Below are 20,060 nucleotides of genomic sequence, written 5' to 3'. Positions count from 1 at the left end.
TCTTCTTCTTCTTCTTCTTCTTCTTCTTTTCTTCTTTTTTATTATTATTATTATTTATTATTATTATTATTATCATTATTATTATCATTATTATTATTATTATTATTATTGATAATAAAGATAATACATGTAATATTTTACTATCGTGTATAATAATACAGAATTAGTTTAACTTTGTAATCAATTTTTATTATTAATTACAGAGTCAGCCAGACATTGACCGTTCTGGTACTACGCGTAGTACGTCGTACGTGTTTTAATGTGTATGGAATCTGCTCCATGTGTCATATGGTTCAAAGAACTGCTTTTATTTTGTGATGTCGACATTTACTGCATTGTTCTGTTTGTTTTTTTTTTTTGTTTTTTTTTTTTTTTGAGAGAGAGAGAGAGAGAGAGAGAGAGAGAGAGAGAGAGAGAGAGAGACTGGGTTGGGTTGGGTTCCTGGCCACCCTTAGTGGGCAGGGTGGCTTTTACTATGTCTTCTATCCCCGTATAGCTGTTTTCCAATTTGATTTGTTTTTGTCTTGGAATGAGTTTACTTGGTTTTGTCCTAACCCTGGCCGGAGTCCTTGGCTGGGAGGGAAACAGTCAAATGTATAGTTATTGTTTTGGGAGATAGTATTGTTTTCCTTGTAAATCATCTCTCTGTTATGTATTATTATATTTGTTATTTTGAATGTATAATGTAAGCATTTGAGTGTATTTCTTATTGTTGGATTTTGTGCTTGTGTCCGGATGAAACTTATATGTGATCTCAAGCTAAGTACATTGGTGGTATGCTCTTGGAATGTACATCTGATCCCTATTTGTTCCCACTTCCCCTTTGCCTTACTTTCTCTTGGGTACTTTAATTGTAATTCTAGAACTTTTTACTCTCCCATTTTCTTCCTTTTTACTGGCGCTGATATAACATAAATATGTGTTGCAAGCGCCGTAAAAACAAACAAACAAACAAACAATTAGTGTTGTTTTTTTTTTTTTGTTTTTTTTTAGACTGGGCGGGGTTCCTGGCCTCCCGTAGTGGACAGGGTGGCACTTAGTATGTCTTCTATCCCCTTATAGCTGTTTTCCAACTCTACTTGTACTTTGCAGGTCTGGTCTGAACTGATAACTCAATTTGTTATGGGCGCATTGTTGTCTTGGAAAATATTTTCCATTACACCATGAGCCCATAAAATGCGTTCGGGTGTCAGACCTGCAAATATGTGCACGTAGCTCCAGCCAATCATCACCTGTTTGGTTTTTAAATAAAATACGGTAAACTCTCATTACGTCTCGGTGGTTTTTTTCTGACCTCCCATGGTGGGCAGGGGGTCACTTGTTGTGTCTTCTTGTAGTAGTAGTAAGCTTCGCAGTCTGAATGCCGCTTGCTGAGAATTGTGTGATTCAGTCATGGTCGATGAGTATAGCTGCTCTCTCCATCCGTGTTGTTAATCGTCTCCATTTGTCACGGTCCTGTGCCAGAGGTATGAGGCTGTCAAGATCTTGTTGTGACTTTAGTACGGAGGGCACTGCAGTATTTCTTAGTTCTTCAGGGATTAATTCGGCTTCATCAGAATCCATACATTTCTGATATGTAGAGAGATCCTGGTTCAGGGTAGTTACTATTGATGTGGTGGTCTCGCTACATATTTGTTGCCATGAAGGAAATATTCTGTCATTGCAGTTTGGGCTGGGATGTTATCTTCTCGACGTAAGATGTGACCAAATAGCCTCCATCGCTGTTCTTTTATTATTGTACTCAGGCGCGCGTCTTCTATCCCTCATATTATCTGCTTTCCCTTTTCACATTGCTCGCTCTCTGTCTTTGTTCTAGTCAAATGTACGCTCCATATTTTGAGAGATGATTTTTATTCCTTTAACTCATCTCCCTGTTATTGTTGTGTTCCTAAGTGGGGTTTCTGATCTCCCATAGTGGGCAGGGTGGCACTTACAGTGTCTTCTATCCCCTTATAGTATCTGTTTTCCAACATTTTTCTGTCTTTGTCTTGGGATGAGATTACTTGGTTTTGTCCGATTCCTTGCTGGGAAGGAACAGTCGAATGTATAGTTTGAATTTTGGGAGATGATATATTTTGTGTTGCAAACCATCTCTGTTATGCATTTTATCATTTTTTTTTGTTCTGCATATGATTTGTAAATATGTGCTTGTATTTCTGTTAGTGGTGACCTGTGCTTGTGTCAGAATGATACATTTAGTGATCTCAAACTGGTGTGCTCTTGCAATTTACATCTCTTCTCTATTTGAACCATTTCCCCTTTGTCTTACTTTCTCTTGGGTTACTTTAATTGTAATTCTATAACTTTTAACTATCCCATTTTCTTCCTTTTTTTTACTGGTGCTGATATGACCTAAATTATGTGTTGCAAGCGCCGTAAAACCCAAAACAAACAAACATACGTCTGCTCTAGCACGGCTTAATCCGTCAGATTATAAAAATATTGTTATCGTTTTAGTTCCTCTAGTTTCCGTTAAACCAATAGTTCCATTACATTGTCTATACCATTCCTATTTCACCGTTGCCTTTTGTTATGTTCTATTTTATGAGAGATGCATCAAATAATTAAAATAAAATTATGTCAAACAAATTTTGAATTCAATAGCTTTTAAAAAAAAAAAAAAAAATTATATTGCATTTGCATCGACGTGAACTTATTTACAGGTTTGAAAACATAAATCATTATGGGCTCATTGCTGTAAATAGTGTACATTACACCAATCATTCAAGCCCACGATTGCGTTCTGTTATCAGACCTGCAAATAGTTGCACGTCGATTTACAAGGATATACCATACTCAATGCGCTTCTCGGTGATTCCTTGCATTTATTTTCTGTACAGAGACGATGTAAAACTAGATTTCTATGCACTGTAAATACAGTCCACATCGCCTGTTGGGAGTCCGAATACTGGGTGGGGTTCTTGACCTCCCATAGTGGGCAGGAGGTCACTTACTGTGTCTTCTATCCTCCTATGTTTTCCAACATGCTTTCTGTCTTTGTCATGAAATGAGATTATGTATACTTGGTTTTGTCCTGGCTGAGAGGGAAACATTCAAATGTATAGTTAAGTGTTTTGGGAGATGATATTTTTGTCTTATAAATCATCTCTCTGTTATGCACTATATTGTTTTTTGTTTTACACACACACGCACTCACACACACACACACACATATATATATATATATATATATATATATATATATATATATATATATATATATATATATATAAATAATATATTTGGCTAGGACCTGGGCTGGGGCTTGATGATACATTTAGGAGATCTCAAACTAAGCACACTCTGACTGATAGTCTGCTCTTGGAATCTAACATCTGTTCCCTATTTGCCTTTCTTATTTATTCATGGGTGCTTTAATTGTAATTCTAGAACTTTTTACTGGCGCGGATATGATAATGATCTGGTCCCGAACAATTTTCGCCTTTTCACGTAGGAGATTTGAAACGCCTACATATATGCAAAAACGTTTGGGAACGTGTCAAGAATCATTGTGTAATCAAATTGAAGGCTGGTTTTCCAAAACTCGTTAAGTCGATTTTTCTACTTTTTGAGATTCTCCATCCATGAGATAAATTGAAATGTAAACTTTTTTTTTTAAGCATGAAGATTGTCCCTATATTTGTATGAATTTGAAGCTTTAATATCATTAAATAAGGGTAAGAGACTGAATGAGAAATTTTAGGGGAAATAATCCTCAATATCTCAAAATTGGAAATAAACGAAGGTAGGGAGTTTTTGAAAACCAGCCTTGAATTGTAACTGGTAGACCGTGACATTTCACATATTTTAGTACCTACTTATTTTTTTGTTGTTTGTTGCTTTAGGTCTCTTCCAACACAATTGAGGTTATATGAGAGACCGCTGAAACAAAAAAAAACAAGCAATCCAACAAAAATAGTACAAATGTAAATCAAAATCATAACCTAAAGATATCATAAGCTAAATTATAAATAACCAAGAACAAACAGGCAGAAGATTTACAGAAAAAAAAATATCCCCTGTCAAAAATACAATCACAAACCAAAGAAGCAGGATAGGCTAGTAAAGAGAAGAAGAAACGACATCACTATCGGATCGTACACCCATGCGAACATCATAGGTATATGATTCAAGGGTGATGCTCCCATCCAACCACCCGCAGTACCTACTTAATTACATTCCCATTCGGAAGGCTGGCATTAAGTTATTTTCAAATAATGTACAAAGATACTAGTAATAAAAAGCGTCTGTTTTTTTAGGCCTACCGACTTCCATACATGTGCAGGTCTGATAACCGAGTGGAATTATGGACCTGATTTCACATTGTTGTAATGGGCAATATTTTGCGTTGACTTTCGATTATTTCCATGACAACAATAACAATGAGCCCATAATGATTTGGGTTATCAGACCTGCAAATAGGTACGCGTTGAGGCCTACAATACCATATCTAATCTGGGAAAAAACAATTATTTAAAATTTTGACCTGAAAACTCGTCCTTGAAATATTGATCGATTTAAATTACCCTCAAGCTCGGCGCATAGTTGAGTCCTTGGAGAAGGCTTTTTACTCGCATTCTCTCACCGTACTCAGGTGTATGAGTACCTGACCGTTTGGGTTAACAGCGTTGTCACTGTCCGAAAATATTTTAACATCGCCTAACAGGCGTCATGTCCCGTCCTAAATGTTAGATGTTGCTGTTGGCCAGGGATTCCTTGTAAAGAGCTTTGAGCACATTTAGTGGATATAAAACTTCATATTTTAACATGTTACACTCATACAATAATCAAACACCCGATTTTGATTGTAACATGAAAAATATTTATATCATTAAATGTTATATTATTAAAATGGCTCTCAAAGAAGTCAGCTAGTTTGACAATCAGTGGATGTCATCTTCAGCTTTACGTTCACTCAGATGTTAAGTCTATACTCTCCACCTGATATGTTGCTGTCCTCTGGGGATCCTCCAGGCCCAATGGTGGAGGTCTGGGTGGGGTTCCAGACATCCCATAGTGGGCAGGGAGGTACTTGTGTCTTCTATCCCCCTATATCTGGGTGGGGTTCCCCGACATCCCATAGTGGGCAGGGAGGTACTTGTTGTGTCTTCTATCCCCCTATATCTGGGTGGGTTTCCCCGACATCCCATAGTGGACAGGGAGGTACTTGTGTCTTCTATCCCCCTATATCTGGGTGGGGTACCTGACCTCCCATAGTGGGCAGGGAGGTACTTGTTGTGTCTTCTATCCCCTATATCTATTTTCCAACATGCTTTCTGTCTTTGTCTTGGAATGAGATTACTTGGTTTTGTCCAGACCCTGGCCGGATGTCATCTTCTTCTTTGCGGTTGCTCAGATGGTAAGTCTCCTCTCCACCAGATATTCTGTTGTCCTCTGGGGATCCTCCAGGCAAACTCAATTATGGAGGCCATTTTCTGTGTTCATTAATGAACCAATTTTGTTCGGGGGGGGGGGGGGGGTCCCGATTGTTCAGTTGGTAGAAAACACGCGTAAGGCGATATTACAATTTTTTCCGACAAAGACAACGCTGTTAACAGCCAGGTACTCATTTTACACATGAGCACGGTGAGAGAATGTGAGTGAAGAGCCTTTTCCAACAAGGACTCAACTATGCGCCGAGCGAGGCTCGAACCCAGGACCTTCCCATCCGAGTGCGAGTGTCACAAGACCACATAGCCACACAACTGATGAAATTATTGGTTTTAGTGACTCAAATTAAAAACAGATAGAAGAGTTGACTATTAAACAGAGAGGTTGGTGTTATTCAAAAAATTGTCAGACAATTTTCTCCCGATAGAAACAACGCTGTTAACACTCTGGTACACATTTTACATCTGAACGTGATGCGTTATGAGAGAATATAAGTAAAGTGCCTTTTCTGAAGATTTAACTATTCTCTGCTTAGATTGAGAGAGACTCAAACCCTGAACATTCCAATCCTAATGTGAGTGCCATACCACTAAACCACGCATGCGCACTAATAATAATAATATTATAATATGATAAGTGGATTTGTCAATGCAGGCACTCGGCATCAATTTTAACTTGAATTAAAAATTTGGCCAGAAAAATCGTGCTTCAAGTATCGATCGATTTGAATGCCCCTCGACTCATCTTGGCAAAAAACTCTCAATCCTGAGACCTCACAGGTTTAAGAGTTTTTTTTTTTCTTTTTTTTTTTTCTTTTTTTTTTTTTTTGTTTTTGTTTTTTTTTTTTTGCTTTTAATTTCAAGATGAGGGTCATTTTAATCGATCGATATTTGAAGGAGGAGTTTTCTGGCCAAATTTTAAAATACTCGTAATTCCAGAGCACGACAGTTAGACGGTTAATCACAAGAGCAGTATAAAAATAACAAAGGCCTCCATATTCACCCACACATTTTTACGCATGGATTGTTCATATAACCCAATTTCTGTCTCAATTATGAATAGGGTTGTGGTAAAGTCGACATGTACATATACGCAGGTCTGACATTCAAATCCGATTATGGGCCTAGTTTAACATTGTGTGATGGACAATATTTGGCGTCATTTTTTTTTTTTTTTGAGATTTCATTTACAACAATGAGCCCATAAGGAATTGGGTTATCAGACCTGCAAATAAGTGCACATCTGGTAAAATCTATTAGTAAGTTAAGCTCAATTATAAAAATTTGCTTAACGTTTTAGTTAACCGAGGAAAAACAGTGTGAGCTTTTGTTTTGTACACTAATTATCTACTAAATTGTGCTCAAACGAATTGTAAACTGCTCTATGTAGGTCCCAAATCAAAAACAGCCTCCCCCCCCCCCCCCCCCCCCCCCTTTTTTTTTTTTTTTTTTTTTTTTGCTACATCTGTAAGAAATCATAAAATATAATATAACAAAATATACTTTATAGAAAGTACACAATGTATAATTATGAATCAGTGATAATTGTCTAGAGATGCACTTTTACTAGAACTATAAGTTTCAATTAATTTATTGCATGTATTTATTTATTTATTTATTTGTTTATTTATTTATTTATCTATTTATCAATAATTGATAAATTTATTTACATATGTAATATTTAATTTATATATTTATATTATATATTTATTATTTCTCGATTTATTTATCTATTTATCTATTTCGTTTCTATTTAATATTGATTGGACATATTTATTTTATATATTTATTATTTATTTATTTATTTATTTATTTATCTATTAAACTTGTAGGATGAGACATGACGCCTGCAAGGCGCTATTACAATTTTGTCGATAGAGACATTGTCAAAGGACCTGAACATTTTTTTTAAAATTGAAAAGTGCATGGCGAGAAAGTAAGAGTAAAGAGTCTTTTCCAAGGATTCAACTTTGTGCTAATCAGAATGGAACTCGAACAAATGGCTTACACAGACCAGATGCGAAATGGCTTACACAGACCAGATGCGAAATGGTTTACACAGACCAGATGCGAAATGGCTTACACAGACCAGATGCGAAGTGACATGCCAGCAGACGTCCAAGTCACACGTTATTTATGTTAACACTTATTTTCGGTGACATCCTGTACACGGTGTTTATATGATGATGATGATGATGATGATGATGATGATGATAATGATAATGATAATGATAATGATAATGGTTATTGTTATTGTTATTGTTATTGTTATTGTTATTGTTGTTATTATTATTATTATTATTATTATTATTATTATTATTATTATTATTATTATTATTATTATAATATGTTGAACGCTCTTCCATATCACGAGGCAGGACTCAGAACGTTTTTACAGGTTCATCAACAATTCAATTTGGAAAATAACAAAGTCTTAAGATGGTTTTTAAACATATCTTCCGATGAAAAATGCCGTATTTCTTTTGGAAGTTTATTCCCGAGGGTTTTGTTCCAGAGGGTTGGGATGTTTCTAGAAAAGGATCGTCCTCCACATGACACAAAAGAGTTCTTTCATTGACTGACAAGCAATTTTCCATCCGATGACGAGCGAAGGGATCGGGTTGGTGTATATAACTCCAATTTATCATAAAAATAAGTTCATTGTTTTGAAGCCAATAAAGCTCTTTTAGCTGAAGTGACGCATGTTTCTTGCTGCGTGTAAGGACCAATCTCGCAACATTGTTTTAATTCTTTGCATCCTGAGTTTCTCTCGCTGGTAATGTTCACAAAGAGAGAGTAACAATAGTCAACGTTTTGAAAGAATCAATATTGTAATCAAGGTTTTTGTCACATCTTTATTTATGTAGTTTCTAATTTTACCAATTCTGATAAGTTGATCTTTCCAATAGAATTTGTAAAATTGGAATGAATCAAAATGACAATTTCAGTCTTTTCGTCATTCAATTTTTATTTATTTGTTGTCATCTAATTTTTACATCATGGACGCCCTTCTCGATTGTATAAACCACAGTATTGACAAAAACGTCAGCGAACCACTTCCATCACTTCAAATTATTTCATCATCCTGTCAATGTTGTTCTTTCGTTAAATTCCTGTTTCCTTGTCGTCCGAATACGATGAACACCGAAAAGTATGACAGATACAATACCTGCTCCAATGTTTAAAACTCCAACAACAGTGAAAGCAATTGGATCACCAAATTCCTGGACAAGCAGACCTCCCACCATCGGTCCCAGAAAAGCACCAAGACTGTACATGGAACTGACAATTCCCGACACAAATCCGTAAGTCTCCATATCTTCTTTGAAACCAAGTTCTATAGCTCCCTCCAGAATACACTTATGTAATAGAATGACCATTCTATCTAATGTTATTTGATTTTGTACTCTATTGCTCTTTACTACTTGTCGCTACCATCACTATTTAAATGTATGCAAGACTGTGTGCCTCTGTGGTTGATATCAACATTCCTTTACTCGTGTGTGTTACTATGACCAATAGTACACTGTGTGTTGTGTGTTAAGCCCTTACACAGGTAGTCTCTCGATGTAGTACTATTTTTATCTTCGGCTGGGTGTGACTTCTGTGTGATACTATATTTTTGTGTGCTTTCTTTCATCTCTTCACATCGTTATAACTTCATTTTAACAACTATGATCATTTACAAATTTATATCACTTATTCTGGCAAATCATAGCTTTCTAGCCACCTACCTTGAGTCATCTAAATCTACTTTGTTCTTCTGTATACTTAATAATTGCTACTTAAATATTTCATACAGCCTTTATTACTAATTACGAGCTAAACATTTACTCTTTAACTCTGCAATTCACTATGATTGATTTTGTAGCATAACTCTTTAGTTTAGACTTATTCGTTCCTTCATACATGTCCCATGTTATTTGCATTAATTTGTTTAAATCATGAAGATGCACACAACTCGATCGAGTTTACTCACTTCAGTCTACGCATCACTTTACCTGGACCAGTGACGTAGGTGCTTTCCCTGACGTCCGCGCTAAATCTATTTTTAACTGCTATAGCTAATATTATGGGATGATTCTGCCATTGATTCGTTTCATTCATTCATTGATCCATTCATTGCTACACGGCTATAGAATACGATACAAAAGAATGATCTGTTCCATTGTTCCTGAATAAAGACTTCATCATTATACATACTGGCCTTTGTTGTTTGATCGCCTCCACTACCCTGGAGTGGATGGGCTAGGACTCGGGTAGACTATGGTGTCTCCGGACTTGACTGTGGTGTGTGCTCTTCGCTCATGAAATCAACTCCCTACTTCTACTTCTGACACATGAAGTCATGCTACTATCACTAACAGTAGTACTAAACTGTCACTTCATTGTCTCGATCTATCTTCCTCACTTGAGCACCACCGCCGCAGTTACAGTCTGGAACTCTTAAGTCGACCCCGGGACCGAATCCATTCACTCCCACCACGGCCTCTACACTGCCAATACTACCACTACCACTCGCCGGCATCAACTACCCGGTTGTCTCCATCAGTAACACACTCGCCGGCATCAACTACCCGGTTGTCTCTATCACACTCGCCGGCATCAGCTACCCGGTTGTCTGACTCTATTACAAATTTGGCGCTGCGAGCAGGATCTCAATTTCAGAAGCCACAGCCTTTTGGAGACCTGCTTATTTATTCATCAGTCAGACATCCACTTGGAATTGGAACGAATCTACACTCTCGCTGCCAGTCCCTGTACACCAACCTCGATGTTTTATTGCGACAGACGACAATCGACGTCAACTTACCACTCGGCCCCTTTACAGCCGAATTTATAACAAGACTGCCGCTACCGGCTACCATACACGTCGAGTATCCTGTCCAACCCGAGATGACCAGTGACTGCCAAACCCGAGAGGACCCATGTTCCTGAGCCCGAGATGCCCGTGTACCTGTGCCCGTGATGACCCGTGTCTCAGTGCCCGAGATGACCCATGTGTCTGTGCCCGAGATGACTGTGCCTGTGCCCGTGATGACCCATTGTCTGTGCCAGAGATGACCGTGTGCCTGTGCCCGTGATGTGATGACCGTGTGCCTTTGCCCGTGATGACCTGTGTGTCTGTGCCCGTGATGACCGTGTGCCTGTACCCGTGATGACCTGTGTGTCTCTGCCCGTGATGACCTGTGTGTCTCTGCCCGTGATGACCTGTGTGTCTGTGCCCGTGATGACCGTGCGCCTGTGCCCGTGATGACCGTGTGTCTGTGCCCGAGATGACCCGTGGGTCTTACCAACGTGAATTAACCAACCAGATGGAGCCTCGTGCCTATTACTGCCATGCAACTATCCGAAGGCATCGTCGTCAAGTGGTGGCCGGTGTTCCTAAAAGTCGCGTCTGTGAAAGTGAAACCACGTCACAGAATCCCGCCTGCACACATATGTCCAGACGACGTCTGCCAAATGCAAGGATCTGCCTGAGTTTGACCACCACGTTGGTGAGATAATCCATGTTTTGTAGGATTCTCATGTATATTGATTCAATGTCTCGTTAGTTCCCATTAATTTTGCAATAATATGCTCATGATTCATAATGAAACATGCAATGTAATTATGGAATGTTTAAACTATTGCTTATAATTATAACAGTGTAGTTCTTTCTACCTTTACCGCTAACAGGCGATGTCCACTTAATATTTCCATGTCTATATTCGACATGAGCCTCCTCATATTTGAGACGTTCGTATTTCAAGTTTTAACGCTTTTCTCATCTTATACTTATACCGCTTTGCTGAAGCGACGTAAATTTACATTGATTGCATTTCTTTCAAGTTGAATTCGTACATTGAATCCTCTCTGCCTAGTTGACCATTGATAATTAAATAATTTGTTCTATGAGGACATAGAACGGTTCGAGTTGGGGGATATGTAATAGAATGACCATTCTATCTAATGTTATTTGATTTTGTACTCTATTGCTCTTTACTACTTGTCGCTACCATCACTATTTAAATGTATGCAAGACTGTGTGCCTCTGTGGTTGATATCAACATTCCTTTACTCGTGTGTGTTACTATGACCAATAGTACACTGTGTGTTGTGTGTTAAGCCCTTACACAGGTAGTCTCTCGATGTAGTACTATTTTTATCTTCGGCTGGGTGTGACTTCTGTGTGATACTATATTTTTGTTGCTTTCTTTCATCTCTTCACATCGTTATAACTTCATTTTAACAACTATGATCATTTACAAATTTATATCACTTATTCTGGCAAATCATAGCTTTCTAGCCACCTACCTTGAGTCATCTAAATCTACTTTGTTCTTCTGTATACTTAATAATTGCTACTTAAATATTTCATACAGCCTTTATTACTAATTACGAGCTAAACATTTACTCTTTAACTCTGCAATTCACTATGATTGATTTTGTAGCATAACTCTTTAGTTTAGACTTATTCGTTCCTTCATACATGTCCCCTGTTATTTGCATTAATTTGTTTAAATCATGAAGATGCACACAACTCGATCGAGTTTACTCACTTCAGTCTACGCATCACTTTACCTGGACCAGTGACGTAGGTGCTTTCCCTGACGTCCGCGCTAAATCTATTTTTAACTGCTATAGCTAATATTATGGGATGATTCTGCCATTGATTCGTTTCATTCATTCATTGATCCATTCATTGCTACACGGCTATAGAATACGATACAAAAGAATGATCTGTTCCATTGTTCCTGAATAAAGACTTCATCATTATACATACTGGCCTTTGTTGTTTGATCGCCTCCACTACCCTGGAGTGGATGGGCTAGGACTCGGGTAGACTATGGTGTCTCCGGACTTGACTGTGGTGTGTGCTCTTCGCTCATGAAATCAACTCCCTACTTCTACTTCTGACACATGAAGTCATGCTACTATCACTAACAGTAGTACTAAACTGTCACTTCATTGTCTCGATCTATCTTCCTCACTTGAGCACCACCGCCGCAGTTACAGTCTGGAACTCTTAAGTCGACCCCGGGACCGAATCCATTCACTCCCACCACGGCCTCTACACTGCCAATACTACCACTACCACTCGCCGGCATCAACTACCCGGTTGTCTCCATCAGTAACACACTCGCCGGCATCAACTACCCGGTTGTCTCTATCACACTCGCCGGCATCAGCTACCCGGTTGTCTGACTCTATTACACTTATATGGCGGTATTATCGAACAGGCAAAAGATACGCCAACAATGAACTGTCCAAGAATTACACTCCACAGCCGGTACGGTATAAAAGGCAATAAATTAGTCGGCCCCGATATCAGAAATGCTATGCCATAGGCAAATCGACCGATGACAATAAGTTCCTTGTAAATGCCTTTATTGTCTGATAAGTAACCAAGCCATGGTGAAATTAAAGTATAAGCTCCAGGTGATATGACGAAAACCAAACTGCTGAGAACCACCGGAAGTCCGAATGGATCCACATGATGAGCTAAAGCTGTATTCAAAAATCCCAAGCCGATACAACCGGTGAAGGTGCTCAGCATTCCTACTTGCACGAGAGGACTTTTAATCGCCTTAAAGAGTGACCCAGATTTATTGTCCCGATGTATTTGTTGTGGGATGGGCATCACGAAAAACACTATCATGCCTTGCACGAGAACCAAACCTCCTATGACGTAAAAGGGAAATCCAAAACCTCCTATTGAATACAAAACGCCTCCGATAGCCGGCCCGATCATCAGTCCAATGCCGAAAGCTCCCTCTAGAAAGGATACGACAGTGGCCACATTATCTGGAAACTCCACAGACGCTGCAGCCATGAGTGATATAAGGAAAGAGGAAAAGCCAATAGCTCCTATAGAACGAATAAGAACGCTAAAGACAACGAAAGCATCTCCAGGTGGACACATGTTAAGGGTTCCAAAAAAAATTGAGCAGACACCACCGATGGTGATCCCAGATGTGAAGGCAAATTTTGGGCCTATTGTTGCCAAATAAGAACCAAATAATGGCGAGGTTATAAAAACAACCAGCTCAAATACGCTAAACACAAAACCTACGAGGGCTAGAGACATTCCTTTCTCCTGAGCGACTTGTGGATAAAATGGCGCCGGGAGAGAATACACAAGTCCTGATAAAAAGTATGAAATGGCGTAAATAGACACCTTTAACTTTTTATTTATAGAAATCCCTCTCATAGTTTTACAATGTTCTGTAACGTCTGTAGTCTTTTTTTTTCAAAAACGGTTGGTTACAATTGTTCCTGCTTGAAAATTCGAAGAAATAAATGACAATGATTAAATTGGGAAATAGGCTTTAATTTAATTTACGAAAACAGATTAAATGGACTTTTCGGGTTACCTCCTTTGTCAACAAAACATGATGGATGAGACACTAAAGACGAATGAGAGGCGAGAGGTGTGCCTTTTTTACGAAACCCGGCTAAACCCGACAATATCCGGCAAAGTTATGGGAAGTGGGGAGTGAACTTGGGACTAGGGGAAGAGGGTATCAGTGGAAAATGAGCCTGGGACTATGGGAGATGGATACCAGTGGGAATTGAAGCCGGATTTGGGAGTTGGTTATCTGAGGAGAATGAACCTGACACTATAGGAGGTGGGCAAAGTGGGGAGTGAACCTGGGACTACGGAAAAGGGATATAAGTGGGAAAGAAACCTGGGACTAAAGAGAGATGAATACCATTGGGAGTTGAAGCCGAATTATAGGAGATGGGTACCATAGGAGAATGAACCTGACACTGTAGGAGGTGGGCATCAATGGGGATTGAACCTGGGACTCAGGGAAGTGCACACCAGTAGGGAGTTATTTTTTGTTTGTTGCTTTAGGTCTCTTCCAACACAATTGAGGTTATATGAGAGACAGCTGAAACAAAAAAAAACAAGCAATCTAACAAAAATAGTACAAATGTAAATCAAAATCATAACCTAAAGATATCATAAGCTAAATTATAAATAACCAAGAACAAACAGGCAGAAGATTTACAGAAAAAAAATATCCCCTGTCAAAAATACAATCACAAACCAAAGAAGCAGGATAGGCTAGTAAAGAGAAGAAGAAACAACATCACTATCGGATCGTACACCCATGCGAACATCATAGGTATATGATTCAAGGGTGATGCTCCCATCCAACCACCCGCGGTGGGGAGTTAACCTGGGACTATGTGAGATGGATACCATTGGGAGTTTGAGCCGGACTATGGGAATTGTGTACCTGAGGAGAATGAACCTGACATTATAGGAGGGGGGCACCAATGGGGATTGAACCTGGGACTCAGGGAAGTGCACACCAGTAAGGAGTTAACCTGATTGCTATTTTACGAAACCCAGTCCCAGGTTCACTCCCCAATGGTGTACACTTCCCTGAGTCTCAGGTTCACTCCCAACTGCTACCTACTTCCCATAACTTTGTCGGGTTTTGTCGGGTTTCGTAAAAAAGACACACCCTAAATAAAGCAATGAAGGGGCGGCTTGGCTCAGCGGTACGGTCTTTGCTTCGTACCTAAAAGGTATCGAGTTCGACAACTATCTCACTTTTGAGGTCTGCAGTGCGACTAACGTCTGGATTATTCCAGCCTTTTCTTGGAATAGACCCTAAAGACTAATTTCATCTCGAGAGGGAATAAATGGAATTGTATTTTATCTTATTTTATTTATGATGGAACAGGAAATAGACTGCTCCTAGTAAGGAAGCATGAATAGGGAACAAACTCATTGGAAATGTAAAACCACTCTTCTCGAGGACTGGATGCATAAAACTAAACATTTATATAGCGTAACATCCACTAAATGTGCTCAAATCGCTTTACAATGGGTGCCAGATCAACAGCACCATGTAACATAATATAGAACGAGACATGACACCTGGTAGCTGTTAAATTCATTTTTGTTTATTACTTTTCACAGACCACACCTTCAGGCAGCTTAGTATCACTTGAATATTCAGCGAGCACTGCACTGCCGTTAAAATTCTGTGACTACGCAAAACTAAAAAAATGACGTCAAACTATAAGTCTTAGAGGGTTCTAACGTAGCCATCGTTAACATATAGCCTGACACTAGAACCGTAGCTCTCGTTAACTTATAGCCTGACACCATGGCCTTCGTAATGTTATGGCCTGACACTGACCCAAAAATGACGTCAAAATGCCAGTCTTTGGCCACAAAAGAAAACAAATTGTGAGTTGTATTCAATAGTTCAACCATGGGACCACTTGTTTCCATGAGCACTACTAACGACAACTCACTAGGCGGTGCAAAAACCAAATAATGACGTTAAAATGCCAGTCTTTTTGGGTTTCAGTGTCAGGCTATAACTTAACAATGGCTACGTTAGAACCCTCTAGGACTTACAGTTTGACGTCATTTTAAAGGTTTGTGCAGCGTCTAGTGAGTTGTGTTTAGTATCTTGTGGTCAAGGATAATTATCTCATTCGTCTGTCGTGTTTCATTCATCCTGTTTTCTTGATAAAGGGGAAACCTGAAACATCCATTTCATCTGTTTTTGTATATTAAACTGAAGCGTGCATTCAATTTCACATGTTATTTATTGACTCAATAAATCTTGTTGAAAAGGAAAGTTTAGTTCCTTAAAATCTAAATTCAGGACTTCGGAGCATTTTTTGGATCAGGCTGAGGACAAATTATTAATTTCTAAAACTATTTAAATTGACTTTTTTCTTTTTTCCCTTGGAAACGTCGAATTTTGAAACTACAAATAGGCAGCTCTGTAAAAGTATCTGTTTTTAATATTATTTTTTTCCAGAGTACGACAGAGCTAGATCTGTTTTTGATATAATTTTTCCCAGAGCACGGCCGAGCTATATGTTTTTAATATTATTTTTTTCCAGAGTACGGCCGAGCTATATCTGTTTTTAATATTATTTTTTTTCCAGAGTACGACAGAGCTAGATCTGTTTTTGATATCATTTTTCCCATAGTACAGCCGAGCTATATCTGTTTTTAATATTAATTTTTTTTTCCAGAATACGACAGCTAGATCTGTTTTTGATATCATTTTCCCAGAGCACGGCCGAGCTATATCTGTTTTTAATATTATTTTTTTTCCAAAGTACGGCCGAGGTATATCTGTTTTTAATATTATTTTTTTTCCAGAATACGACAGAGCTAGATCTGTTTTTGATAATATTTTTTCCCAGAATACGACAGCTAGATCTGTTTTTGATATCATTTTTCCCAGAGTACGACAGAGCTATAGCTTTTTTAAATATTACTTTTTTCCAGAATACGGCAGAATTATCCTGGATCGTATTTCGGGTAACTATTCATGTGTGGGTAAGCTTTATGTGGCAATCATAAAATGGGAGATAATTTATGACATGAATCAACTACCATTGTTAAAATTAATAATGTTCTCGTCATTGGGTTCTATATTATTGGGTTTTTTAAATTAATACTGTTATTAGTATCTATTCTTATGCCGGTTGGGCAATCATGCAGACAATAAGCGTTGTAAGTCGCACTCAATTGTGTGTGGGTACAATTGATTTGGCGGGGTAGAACATGTGGGCGTTTAATCTAAACGTACAGCCTCAACAAAACTGTCTTTATTATTGTGTAATTTACGCCCAATATCATACGTTATTAATAAATTTGATCTTTAATATCAGTTTTATGCAGACGATTCTCAAATATTCAGTTTCACTCCCTATGATGGTTTTGAACGTTTGATCAAATGTATCTAGTTGTTTAATTCAATAAATACATACGTCAATGCTAATCGCTTAGCTTCTGTTTAGACTAATATGTGCTATTTTTATATTATATATTTATTATTTTATTATTATTATTATTATTATTATTATTTATTATTATTATTATTATTATTATTATTATTATTATTATTATTATTATTATTATTTTATTATTATTATTATTATTATTATTATTATTATTATTATTATTATTATTATTATTATATTATTATTATTATTATTATTATTATTATTATTATTATTATTATTTATTATTATTATTATTATTATTATTATTATTATTATTATTATTTATTATTATTATTATTATTATTATTATATTATTATTATTATTATTATTATTTATTATTATTATATTATTATTATTATTATTTTATTATTATTATTATTATTATTATTTTATTATTATTATTATTATTATTATTATTATTATTATTATTATTATATTATTATTATTATTATTATATATTATTATTATTATTATTATCATATATATCAATCATTATCATCATCATCATCATCATCATCATCATCATCATCATCATCATCATCATCATCATCATCATCATTATTATTATTATCATTATTACATTATTATTATTATTATTATTATATATTATGGTTATTATATTTATTTATTATTATTATTATTATTATTATTATTATATTATTATTATTATATTATTATTATTATTATTATTATTATTATTATTATTATTATTATATTATTATTATTATCATATCATTATTATTATTATTATTATGATAATTATTTTTATTATTATTAATTCTATTATTATTATTATCATCATCATTGTCCTCATCATATTTGTTATCATTATCAAAAAAAAATATAATAATAATAATAATAATAATAATAATAATAATAATAATAATAATAATAATAATAATAATAATAAAAACAAAAAGCAAACAAAAAAATAATAATAATAAATAAATTAATAAATTAAAAAAACAAAACAATAAAATAATATAATAATAATAATAATAATAATAATAATAATAATAATAATAATAATAATAATAATAATAATAATAATAATAATAATAATAATAATAATAATAATAATAATAATAATAATAATATTCTTTAATTAATAACAGACTAGAATTTTCTGGACACATATCGAGAGGATTGGAAGTGATGGCACAAGACAGAAAGGGCAAGAGGCCAAAGTAGGTAAAAGTGACAACACAAATATAGGGTTCAACAATCGTGACGTCACTTCCCTCGTAATGACACATAGTAACTGGTCCTAAGCTATCGGAAATTGCGGACGCAATTATCTCCATCACCGCCCTTATGAAATACTTCTACGACGAGCATAAAAGTGTATCAGGAGGAGAAAACATTATAAATCTGATCATGTTTTGACTTTATACATTTTGATCACTTCAAAAGTGAAAAAGTTCTAGCCAGCATGACAAAAAAAAGTACCGATTTTCTTTGGTCAGAACCAAGTTGCTGGTTTCTGGGCGGACGTGACATCCGAAAATTGAATCCTATTAACTATTTTGATAACTTATGCATTCAATTTTGCCTTCAAAATAATTGTAAAGACATTATACATTTTGATACTATTCTCACAATACATTTCATCCGCTGACAAGTAATGAATGTGAAACAGTATTCAAGAGTTTATAATCCTGAATTGTTAATTTCCTAGAATTGTTATGTTAATTGTTTTGTCATAACGTGAATAATATTGAACTTGCTCTAACAACTTACATTTTGAATAACAAAGCTTTAACTTATTCTAATTGTTATCGTTGTCGTCGTCGTCATTTTGCCCATGAAAAAAAACGAACCCGGGACCGTCCGAGTCACGGTATGATTCTTTAAGCAATCGGCCACATCAATACTTATATTTAATGTAAAGGAATTAACACGCATTCAAAAAGTTTGCATACAAATTATTTAAAGGTGTTTATAAAAATTGATGTCTTGATGATACGTCTATTGCGCGTTGAAAATTTAAACATCTTTAAATGCCCCCTCTTAACGTTTTTATAAAGCTATTTTGAACGAAGTTATGTGGTGGAAAATCGTTATAAATACACGACTTTTGGAATTTGCTTTGTGTAGACTTATTTTATTATAAGTACTGCAATACCTGAAACAAACGCACCCAGATAGAGTAAAAAGACATTGTTCCAAGGCAAGCCTTTATTATCTATGCTTGTTAATGCAACTTTATCATATAGGAAAGTTATTGGTGCATGTCACTCTTGGGGAATCGAATGTTGTAAAGTGAAACGATACAAGGTATATTGACCAGCTGTCGTGTGAAGTACGGATTGCTCATATGACACTATCCGTCGTTACGAATTGGATTCAGTAGTCTGATGTCACGCCACTCGGCAACGGCGGCCATCTTGGTTCTAAACAAAGAAAATCATTACTTTTTATTCTTCAAGCTGGCTAGAACTTTTCATATGTCTTGTGACCAGAATGTGTAAAAGTCAAAACATGATCAAATTTATGTGTTTTTTTCCCCTCTGGATACGCTTTTATGCTCGACGGAGAAATATGTCATACGGGCGTCCGCCATTGTTCCGATAGTTTAGAGCCAGTGTTGCTAAGTTACATGCGTCATTAGGGAGGAAGTGACGTTACGACTATTGAATCCTATGACAAATTGTAAAATATATCCTTTCACATCTGATACACATTTTGGCAGTCAGTTTTATCCTTATATTCGTATATTATGAATGTTTTGAAGGCTATAAGCGTTTGCAAGACGTTAGGTAATTTTAGTGGCTTGAAAAGGAAGATGGTAAACAACAAAGACAGTTAGAAAGATCATACTCTGTGCCTTGTCTATGACAATCCAAACTCTCAAACAATCAATGGTATGGGGTACTGCCAATTGGAAAATACCCGTGTTGTTCATGATA

General features: G+C 36.3%; 1 protein-coding gene across 1 annotated transcript; it reads right to left on the bottom strand.

Annotated features, from left to right (window-relative positions):
- Positions 1-8,350: 8,350 nt before the first annotated feature.
- On the bottom strand, positions 8,351-13,584 carry LOC144962956 (MFS-type transporter SLC18B1-like). Its single transcript, XM_078896418.1, has 2 exons — positions 12,652-13,584; positions 8,351-8,749 (listed from the first exon to the last, which is right to left on the bottom strand). The coding sequence occupies exons 1-2, from the start codon at positions 13,582-13,584 to the stop codon at positions 8,471-8,473; spliced, it is 1,212 nt and encodes a 403-aa protein (XP_078752544.1). The 3' UTR covers positions 8,351-8,470.
- Positions 13,585-20,060: the final 6,476 nt, after the last annotated feature.

The sequence above is a fragment of the Berghia stephanieae genome, chromosome 1 (genome assembly GCF_034508935.2).
Source record: "Berghia stephanieae isolate SIO BIC M18660-M18661 chromosome 1, UCSD_Bste_1.3, whole genome shotgun sequence".
NCBI classification, from domain to species: Eukaryota; Metazoa; Mollusca; class Gastropoda; order Nudibranchia; family Aeolidiidae; genus Berghia; species Berghia stephanieae.
The sequence above is the reverse complement of the archived record's forward strand: the minus strand, read 5'-3'. Positions and strand labels throughout refer to the sequence as shown.

What these genes read in the sequence shown, in the direction of transcription:
- LOC144962956 (XM_078896418.1), bottom strand. Translation starts at nt 13,584, where the DNA reads ATGAGAGGGATTTCTATAAATAAAAAGTTAAAGGTGTCTATTTACGCC. An exon ending in TACCGTACCGGCTGTGGAGT is followed by an intron (nt 8,750 to 12,651) that starts GTAATTCTTGGA and finishes CTATTACATAAG; the next exon opens with TGTATTCTGGAGGGAGCTAT.